This window comes from Lactuca sativa, chromosome 8 (assembly GCF_002870075.4).
Source record: "Lactuca sativa cultivar Salinas chromosome 8, Lsat_Salinas_v11, whole genome shotgun sequence".
Lineage (NCBI taxonomy): Eukaryota > Viridiplantae > Streptophyta > Magnoliopsida > Asterales > Asteraceae > Lactuca > Lactuca sativa.
In genome coordinates this window covers 45,604,520-45,615,557 of record NC_056630.2, presented here as the reverse complement: position 1 = coordinate 45,615,557, position 11,038 = coordinate 45,604,520, and the positions used below count along the sequence as shown (strand labels likewise).

At 37.8% G+C, this 11,038-nt stretch overlaps 1 protein-coding gene across 1 annotated transcript; it reads right to left on the bottom strand.

Annotated features, from left to right (window-relative positions):
- Positions 1–525: 525 nt before the first annotated feature.
- LOC128127697 (uncharacterized) lies at positions 526–2,142 on the bottom strand. The gene is made up of 3 exons (XM_052766370.1): positions 1,653–2,142; positions 1,280–1,412; positions 526–964 (listed from the first exon to the last, which is right to left on the bottom strand). The coding sequence occupies exons 1-3, from the start codon at positions 2,140–2,142 to the stop codon at positions 526–528; spliced, it is 1,062 nt and encodes a 353-aa protein (XP_052622330.1).
- Between the last annotated feature and the right edge of the window lie 8,896 nt (positions 2,143–11,038).

The following is an 11,038-nucleotide window of genomic DNA, read 5'->3' as shown; positions in this document are numbered from 1 at the left end:
GGACCTCGACTACCTCCACTTCTTCATTTGTAACTTGAAACCCTTCGTAAAATGGGTTGAGACGGTTACCATTTACCTTAAAAATATTTCCTGTTTGTTCACTCTTAATTTCTATAGCACCATGATCAAACACGTTAGTAACAACAAAAGGTTCCACCCAACGAGACCTCAATTTACTGGAAATACGTTTGAAACAAGAGTGATATAAGAGTACCTTTTGACCGGTAGTGAATACCTTTTGCGAGATCATGTTGTCGTGAAAAGCTTTTGTCTTCTCCTTATAGATTGCTTCGTTCTCGTACGCATCGTTCCAGATTTCTTCTAACTCTTGGATATCCAATTTTCTTTTCTTGCCAGCTTTATCCGTGCTCATATTCAAATTTTTGACAGCCCAACATATGCTCGATGCTCCAGTTCAACCGGTAATCGACATGGTTTGCCAAAAACTATTCGATATGGTGACATACCAATAGAAGTATCGTATGCTATCCGGTGAGCCCATAACACATCATCCAATTGAATACTCTAATATTTCTTAATTGGATTGATGGTTTTCTCTATAATACCATTGATCTTTCTGTTTGAAGCTTCAGCCTGCCCGTTGGTTTGTGGGTGATATGCTGTGGATACTCGATGTGTTACACCATATTTCTTGAGTACTGCTTCGAGGGTGCGGTTGCATAAATGCGTACCCCGATCACTAATAATGTCTTTTGGTGTCCCAAACCTAGCAAATATATTTGTCTTGAAAAAATCAACTACAACCTTGGAATCGTTTGTTCGTGTAGCTTTAGCCTCGACCGATTTAGACACGTAATCCACAGCAAGTAAGATGTACAAAAACCTGAAAGAAGGCGGAAATGGACCCATGAAATCTATACCCCAAACGTCAAAGATTTCACATATTAAGATTGGAGTAAGTGGCATCTGATTACGAGATGTCAAATACCCAGTCATTTGACACCTTTCACAGGTTTTGCAAAATAGAAAAGAGTCACGAAAAATATGAGGCCAATAAAGACCGCTCTCCAAGACCTTGCGTGCGGTTCGTTGTGGACCATAATGCCCTCCACAAGCTTCTGAATGGCAGAAATTCAGAATTGACTTGACTTCATCTTAAGGCACACATCTTCTAATCACCTGATCAGCACAGTGTTTCCATAGATACGACTCGTCTCAAACATATCTTTTCGCCTCCTTCTTTATTTTATCTTTCTGGGCTCGGGTGAGATTTGAAGGGAGTTCTCTAGAAACCAAGTAGTTTACTATATCAGCAAACCAAGGAGGGTTCTGAACAGCGACTGGATGCTCGTCATGAAATGTTTCGCGAATCGGTGTTGGGTCTTCAGGTGGGGTGAGTCGACTCAAATGATCATCTACCAAATTTTCTCTCCCACTTTTGTCCCTAATCTCTATATCAAATTCATGTATCAGCAAAATCCATCTAATCAACCTTGGCTTTGAGTCCTTTTTGGCAAGAAGGTACCGAATGGCTAAGTGATCTGAAAAGATTATAACTTTTGTGCCCAACAAATGTTGTATGGATTTCTCCAATGCAACAGTTGACAGCAACTCTTTTTCTGTGGTTGAGTAATTTGCTTGGGCGCTGTCCAAAGTTTTTGATGCATAATATATAACGTGGGGAACCTAACCTTTTCTCTGTCGTAGAACAGCTCCAACAGCAGTGTTACTGGCATCACACGTTATCTCAAATGGTAGACTCCAATCTGGGGGCTGAATGATGGGGGCAGAAGTAAGAAGATTTTTCAGCACATCAAAAGCCTTCTTGCAATCTTCATTGAAGTCAAATTCAACGTCTTTTTGCAATAACTGGCACATGGGAACTGATATCTTTGAAAAATCTTTTATAAACCTCCTGTAAAACCCTGCATGACCAAGAAAGGAACGCACTTCCCGAACATTCTTCGGGTAGGGTAAGCTCTTTATAACATCTATTTTTGCTTTATCGACTTCCAAACCTCTTTTTGAAACAACATGTCCAAGAATCAGACCTTGGTCAACCATAAAGTCACATTTTTCAAAATTTAAGACCAGATCTGTTTCTATACATCTTTGTAAAATTTTTGTGAGGTTTCTCAAACAAATATCAAAGGAGTCTCCATAGACGATAAAATCATCCATGAAGACTTCTATGGTATTTTCGACATATCTAGAGAAAATACTAACAATACACCTTTGAAAGGTAGCGGGTCCGTTGTAGATTCCAAAGGGCATACGCCTATATGCGAATGTCCCGAAAGGGCAGGTGAAAGTCGTTTTCTCCTGGTCTTCGGGAGCAACTGGAATCTGATGGAAACCTAAAAATCTATCCAAGCAGCAGTAGTGGGATTTTCTAGCAAGTCTCTCAAGCATCTGATCTTGGGAGAGGAAAATGATCTTTCCGGGTGACTGCATTTAATTTTCTGAAGTCAATACAAACACGCCATCCGTTCTGAACCTGAGTTGGAACCAACTCTCCTTGTTTGTTCTCTACCACTGTCACTCCAGCCTTCTTGGGAACAACTTGAACTGGGATGACCCACTTACTGTCAGAAATTGGGTATATCATCCCAGCATCCAGTAACTTCATAACTTCTTTTTTAACCACCTCCATCATTGGTGGGTTTAATCTGCGTTGGGCTTCTCGCGATGGCTTATAATCTTCTTCCATCAAAATTTTGTGCATGAAAAGAGATGGTATGAGTCCTTTAATGTCTGCAATAGTCCACCCAATTGTGCTTTTATACTCCTTCAAAATTCTGATCAGCTCTAACTCTTCTTTTTCTGACAGCTTGTTGGATATGATAACCAGTAATATTTCTTTTTCTCCAAGATATGCATATTCCAGGTGTTCTGGAAGTGTCTTTAGCTCCAAGATGGGAGCTTGCACTACATAAGGAAAAAGCTTGGAGTTAGAATTTGGTAATTTAAGAGTTTGGGTACCATACCTCAACTTTCTCTGCTGGTCCATATGAGCTACCATCTCTTGAACTTCTCTATCAACCACATAATTTTCTGATATAACCTGAGCTGCATTAATAGACAAATTTATGTGGAGCACTAATGCTAGTAACTCACGGTTAGCAATCTTAAAATATTATGTAGTTAGTGGTTCAATTATATCAATAAAATTAAGGGCTGAAACATCATCAAGATAACGCATGACATCATAAATATTGAAGTTTATAAGTTCACCATCAAATTCCATTGAAAGGGTACCATCATAAACATCTATTTTGGTTCTGGCAGTTTTTAAAAATGGTCTCCCCAAAAGAATGGAACTTGAGTTTGGTGAGTCGTCATCTCCCATATCCAAAACATAGAAATCAGCTAGGAATATGAGTTCATTCACTTGAGCCAAAACATCTTCTAGCACACCTTTTGGGTGCACCAGAGAATGATCAGCTAACTAAATAATGACTCCTGTTCTTTTTAAAGGCCCTACCCCGATAGTTTTAAAAAGTGAATATGGCAAAACATTTATAGAAGCTCGTAAATCCAACATAGCTCGCGAAACTGAAAGGTTCCCCAACTTGCAAGGAACAGTAAATACTCCTGGATCCTTACACTTTGGGGGTAGCCTTTTCTGTAAAACAGCTAAAACATTCTCGCTTACTTTAACTATTTCGTTTCCTTTTAATTTTCTTTTTGAAGTACATAACTCTTTTAAAAATTTAGCATATCGGGGTAGTTGTTTAATTGCATCAAGAAGGGGAATATTTACCTCAACTTTTCTGAAGAAATCCATAATCTCTTTATCCTCCTTTTCTTTTTTCATGTTTTTCAGTCTTGAGGGAAAAGGAGGATGGGTAATTTTCACTTCAGCTTCAGCAGGTCTATCTTTTTTCTTCACCTCTTCAGTTGCCTTAGATTCTTGCTCAACCACAATCTCTTCTTCCTCATCTTCTTGTTGATCTGGTCCTTTGTAGTTTTTACCACTTCTAAGGGTGACAGCACACGAATTGTGCTTCGGATTCTTCTCAGTATGAGATGGGAATTTCCCTTGAGTTTGTGCTTTTAGTTTGCTCATGGAGTTTGTGAGTTGTGATACCTGCTGCTCTAGATTTTTGATGCTGGACTTTGTTTCATTCTGGAAAGCTTGGGTACTGGTAGCAAGACTTTTAACTATTTCTTCCAAAGACATGCTGGAACTACTAGCTTGTGACTGGACAGGTGGTTGCTGAAAATTGCTTTGGTGCAGATTTTGCTGAAAAGGTTGATGAAAGCCAGGTTGAGCTTGATATTGGTTTCTTTGCTGAAAGTTTTGTCGAGGTCTTGGCTGAAAATTGTTATTTTGAGGCCTTCCCCATGCTTGGTTGTTGCGATGTTGATCAAATGGCCTTTGCAGAAATCCTCCCATAGCTTGCACAAATTCATTATTTTCTTGAAGTAGTGGGCACATATCAGTTGGGTGCCTGGTTTTGCAGCAGATCCCACAAGGTTTGACCTTTGGCTCTATACCTTTTTCTTTTGCCAAAAAAAGTACAACTTTAGTCAATTCTGAAATCTGGGATTCCAAGTGGGCGTTGCTCATCTCCTTGACTCCTCTTGGATGGTTTGGGTACCACTCATCCTCAGTTGCTGAATGTTTTGATTCATTGGCCAGCTTCTCTATTAATGCCCTGATCACTGTTGGTGTCATGTCTTAAAGTGACCCTCCACTAGATGCATTTATTAGTCGCCTCTCCATAGGTATCAATCCTTCACAGAAACATTGATATAGATGATAATCATTAATGCCATGTTATGGGTATCAGACTAACAACTTCTTGAATCGCTCCTAATAAGTGTGGAGAGCTTCTCTTTTGCCTTGCTTTATATCCAAAATCTCTCTTCGTAGATTTGACACTTTCGCCTCGGGAAAATATTTTTCTAAGAAGAGTTTAGCGAGTTCATTCCAGTTTGTTATTGAACCAGATGGAAGGTCATATAACCACTCCTTTGCTGCATCTTGAACTGAGAAGGGAAACACCCTGAGTTTTATCTGGTCTTCAGTAACTCCATGGGTTTCATCCCAGAGCAGACAACATGGAATTCCTTGAGAAATTTATGAGGATCTTCATTCTCAAGGCCTCGAAATGAGGGCAGCAAATGGATTAAACCGGATTTGAGCTCAAAATTCCAAGCTTCTGGAAAGGTGATACACAATGGTTGTTGGGTAACCTCTTATGTTGCCCATTCACAGAGAGTCTTTTCAGCTTCGTCTCTGTTATCGCTCATGATGGATTATGTTTCAGTTATAGAAGAATCTGTGAGTTTGGGTTTGTCTGAAGATGATGAGGAGTAGGTTTTGAACGGGCTATTAACGGGTGAGGTAGGTGGTGCTTTTGGAAAAAGTTGAAATGAGTGTTCAGGTTCGTTCCACAAGGGAGTGCCTTGTGGTGTGGATGAGGTTAAGGTTCCTATTTGTTTCTTTCGAAGTTTTGCCTCCTTCTTTAGCTTCCTAGCAGTCTTGTCAATCCCTAGATCAAAAATTAGATTACCTGTACGTGAAGATCTTGGCATAAAACTATTAATGTTTTACTGTGTCCCCGACAACGGCGCCAATTTGTTAAGACCGTTGTCGTACACGATTTAAACAAATAAAAATATAAAATAAACTGCTTTATTGCACTAACAGGTAATACAGGTAAGCAGGGTCAGATCCTCAGGGAGACGTCCTAACGTTTACACCTCTTTGTGTAAAGTATGAACTAATTCTTGATGAATTCAATAAACATAAAGGGGGGGGGGGGTTTATTTCTGAAAATTAAACTAATAGAAATTGAAAATGACAAGAAAATGACTAAATTTAAAGTGATGAAAATTCAAATAAGAGAAACCAATTCCGGTTTCACGGTGACTCCCCTAATCGTATAATTAACCTTCAACACAATATTTGATTATGTACTTGTTTAAACTGGTACCGAGGTTCATTAACAAGCTCTAATGACCTCAATTACAAAAATCATTTAATCAAAATAAGTTCTTTGAATTAAATCTAACTTTTTACTAAATTAACCAAACAAGCTCTTGATTAACAAAGAAAAGTTGCATTAGACACAATGTAATTTCCCAGTAAAGTTCAATACCTCTCATAAGCTCGGAGGCGTTAAAACTTGTTTGATCAGTTCATATTAGACTTAACCCTAATCTCAGAATTAATCCAATATATGTCACTTTTTACTAATTAATCTAGAAAATTACGGATCTAAACAATTAGATGATTAGAATGATTCACAAACAATTTAAGTGGCCAACAGAAACTGAAATCAAAATCAAACACTCAATTTAACACATAATTAATCAAACTAAACGATAATCAGTGGCTAATTATTAATCATACGAAAAGGTTACGTCTTGCGAAACTGATGAATTTTTTGCTCAACAAAACCTCGAAGGCAACCTGCAACCAAACCTGCGATCGCAAAGGCATACCTGCGATCGCATGTGTGCAAGGTTCGATCGCATGTTACTTTTTTTGGCCCTTGTGATCGTCGTTCCTCATTCCAAGAAGTTCTTGATCATTTCCCGGCATCCTTCCTTGGTTTAGACTCCAATTAAGCTCCAAAGCATCTACAAACACATCCCGAACTTGCGCAATCATCCATGTGCTCCAAATGGCCCTGAAAAGACATAACAAACGTGAGCGATACGATCATTCTACAAAATAATCATGAAACACGAAATACATAAGAATAATCGGGGATTAGTTAGCTTTGTATAGTGAAATACGTAGGAAATTGTGCTAAAAGACGCATATAAAATGCATCTAACAATCATGCTAGACACATTCAACTTATTTAAAAAAATAGGCATCTTCTCAATTTAATATCAAAAGAATTATTAATGCTCAGATTCCGAAACAGTGTGAGAAAGTTCTTGGAGGTGATATAGAAGGTGTTGTTTCCTTAAAAAAAATTGTTGAGACTAAACAAACCTTCTATAACACTGATTCTTTAGAAAAAGACTTTAAGATTAGATTTGCAAGTAGACATTTTATAAATCTGATTTTAACGGATACTAATTACTCCGTTGACTCTAATGGTAACACCAAATATGTTTCTCAATTGTCTGCTCTTGATCCATTCCACCAACCTTCTCATCGTAAGTATATTTTACCATCTACTAAGATTTTGCAAAAATTTCCTATATCTAATGGTGAAGTTCATTCGGTAAACGAAATTCTTAGCATTTTTCCTTAGTGCTCCGTTAGTAGCTCTGAACCTGAAGATCTATCAAAGTCTTTTATTTCAGATGACTCTTTAATGTCTCATAAGCCTCATGACAAGGTATCATCTGAGCATACCATCCATGACATTCCTTGTTCTAGAACAAAAACAAGAACTCGTAAATCAAATAATCAAAGCTCTTCAAATTCAACAGCTGAAAAGATATCAAAATCTGATGTTAAAGGAAAGAATCCTAGAATCAAAGTTTGTTCTCGATGTGGTGATGCTTCTAAAAAAGTCAGCAGGTGCACTTTTGAAAAGAGCTTCATTCGCGCTGACAACATCATGAATCAAAGTGATAAGTGGATCAAAAGGGAAACTCTTTACATTGTCTCCCTAATGATTGTTAAAATATCTTTTCATAAGTGACCCATTGCAAGATCGGTCAGTGTGTGACATCCCCAAAATCTCGGCCAGAAAAGACCGATTTTCATTTATGCTTTTAAAATAATTTCAGAGTAAATCCTTGTGATTTGAAAGAGTTGCGGAATTTGTTCCCAAAAACAAAACGTGATAAAACAATGTTTACCAAAGCATTTCATAAAAGAAATGTATTTTCGTTATATAATCAAAACTCAGGATGTCATGTTCCGATACAGACCATAAAGCATAAACGATAACATTTCAAGTCATTAAACAAATATATACATATACAGACTTGTAAACAAAACAACTTGATGGTTCATCCATCTTATGCCCTTGCGCCACTTCCTGTAATACAAATAAAACTGAGTGGGTCAGGCTTGGGAGCCTGGTGAGCATATAGGGTTTTCAACCCACAATAAATAATTATATTTAATTCCACCAACCAACAATAACCCAATTACCCATTCTCGTTATTCTCACTTTACATCCCAAAGACAACTGACATAAGGGACCTAGTCTAAGAATATTTCATCGGGGCGACAACACATGCTTCGGGGATTCCTCAGCAATATAAGTCAAATAAGGCAACCATGAGGGGGATGGAGTACAGCGAATGAACACCCAAGTTCATTAACACCTACAGGTGGCGAACCTGCTAGTGTTCCACATGACTGTCTAGAAAAGTCTGTGGTCGTCATCTAAACTCCGCTAGATGACTGAATCAAAACAACAACGAGGCCTCTCATTTGTTTATTACACACCAACTATCTACCCATGTTCTACCCAACATATTAGTAGATAAAAATATACATTTTTATACATAGTTTAAAAACCTGTATAGCATGCTCTAATCAATACATATTCCACATAACAGATGAGGCACACACACATAACACGTATTTCATAGAAAACAAACCAGATCCATGAGATAGAAGAGTGTGAATATACATTCACACATATAACACAAAATATACACATAACACGTATTTCGTATAAAATACTTTATAATTATGCGTTAGAAGAAAGTAACCACACACTCACTTGATCAGAAGATGATCGGACAACACTACGGCTTATAGAAGTAGTAGTCTTTGGCAGATCTGGAAGATCTTCACAAAAAACCGGACTCCTCGCGGGAAGAGCTTCGGCTCAGGAATCGCACTTCTCGGGATCTTCGGGGCTTCGGGACTTGCTTCGGGGCTCGAGATTGATACCGGGGCTTCGGGATAATTCTTGCATGAAAAACTGAGCCGGCTGCCCTCGCATCCTATTTATAGGAGGCTGGAGCCTCGGAGTACGCTGGGCGTACAGCAGTACGCGGGGCGTACGCGTCCGAATCGTCATGGCATGCGTCATCCGAAGAACTCGAGTGTGAGGGACGTTACGCTTTGCTGTACGATGGGCGTACAACAGTACGTTGGGCGTACTTCGGATGAGTCCGATGACTCCCCTTCGGATAATACCGGATTTTATAATTAATTTTAAATATTAATTATTTAATAAACTTTGAAAATTCATATCTCCTTCATACGAACTCCGTTTTCGACGTTCTTTATATCCACGCGTAGGTGAGACTACGCTATACAACTTTCGTTTAGACTCCGTCGGCTAATTTTGACTTTATTTTTATTATTTATTTTTAGTAGGCCGGGACAGGAAAACTCCGTTATAAAATCATAACTTCTTCATCCGACGTCCGTTTTCGCCTATCTTTTTATCGTTTTACTCCTATTAACGAGATCTTCGATTCTCATTTAGATTGTTTCGGCTAAAAACCGCTCGATCTCAAATCGAGTATTCGGGCTGCATACCGCTAAGTCGAAACTTCATAAAATCATAACTTCTTCATACGAAGTCAGATTTGGGCGTTCTTTATATATTCGGAAACCTCGTTTCAACTACTACAACATTATCCAAAGATATCAAGTTTATTTTACACTTAAATTTTGACGCTCATTTTATTCTTAACTAATCAAATCACATAATTATGTAATTAAGCACAAAACACATAATACTCAAATAATATACTTCTATTATTTCAAAACGGGTTACAAAGGTTAACCTAGACTATTACATCAACGAAAATGCCTAGCTTGGAAACGCGGGCGTTACACAATGTAAAGTGTATATGTTAGTTTCAGGGAAAAGAACATATTTGGTATCTAGATAGCGGTTGCTTAAGACATATGACCAGATTCCAGTCTCTTCTAGAAGATTCATATAGAAGGATGGTCCTACTGTTACATATAGACATAATGGAAAGGGAGCTACAAAGGGATTTGGATCAATCAAGTGAAATTATGTTGTATTCAAGAATGCCTCTTATGTGAAAGGTCTTCAACATAATCTCATTTTGATAAGCCAATTATGTGATGATGGCTGTGAAGTTCTCTTCAGCAAGAGAGAATGAAAGGTTGTTGACAAAATGAATGTCACTGTTCTGACTACAAATCGACAGAATGGCATTTATGTTTTTGATATGTTTTTTACTGACAACTCTCTTCGTCGATGCTTCTTGTTTTGTGCTCAGTCACATCTAAATTGGTTGTGGCACAAGAGGTTATCTCATTTAAATTTCAAGAACATATAAAAGATTTTGGGGAATTAGTTTGTAAGAAGAATTCCTAAGATGCAATTTGTCAAAGATAAGCTATGCTCAAGATGTGAAAAGGGAAAGGAAACCAAGTCTTCCTTCAAGCTAAAGTCATGTTCTTCCATTATTAAACCACTTCGTCTCCTGTACATGGATCTTTTTGAACCAGTCTTGATTAAGTCAAGAGCTGGGGAGAATTACGCTTTTGTTATTATGGATGAATTTTCAATATTTACGTGGGTAGTCTTTTTAAGAAAGAAGAGTCATGTCGCTGATGAAATCATTTCTATCATTAAGAAATGGGAGGTTCTTTATGATAATAAAGTCAGGAAATTACGTAGTCATCATGGAACTGAATTTAGAAACTCCTCCTTGGAAGAATTTTGCTTAATCTTAGGAATTTCTCAAAAGTTCTATATTGCTATAACTCCGCAACAAAATGGCATAGCTGAAAGAAAAAAAACAGAACTCTTATTAAAGCTAGAAGAACTATGGTTGTTGAACCTGGTCTTCCTTTATCATTTTAGGCTGAAGCTACCAACACAACATGCCATACCTAAATTCGGTCCATCATTGTTAAGCGTCATGGTAAAACTGTCTATGAGCTGCTTAAGGAAAGGAAACCAGACATCTTTTACTTTCATGTGTTTGGGTGCATTTGTTACATTTGGAATCAAAGAGCTAAGCACTCTAAGTTTGAAGCTAAATCTAATGAAGGAGTGTTTCTAGGTTACTTTAGTGTATCCAAGGCTTTGTGGGTATTCAATCTTTCAAGGAAAACTGTTGAGGAAACCGCTCATGTCACGTTCAATGAAGACGCATTCATTTATGAACAGATTGATCATCCTTCATCAATTCTAAATGAACT

Bases quoted from the DNA above. Each gene is read 5' to 3' on its own strand.
- LOC128127697 (XM_052766370.1), bottom strand. From the start codon at position 2,142: ATGGATGATTTTATCGTCTATGGAGACTCCTTTGATATTTGTTTGAGA. The intron at 1,413-1,652 runs GTTAGGTTCCCC...AATTTGATATAG, and splicing joins TGTTCTACGACAGAGAAAAG to AGATTAGGGACAAAAGTGGG. The intron at 965-1,279 runs GTTTGCTGATAT...AACCTGTGAAAG, and splicing joins GCTGTTCAGAACCCTCCTTG to GTGTCAAATGACTGGGTATT.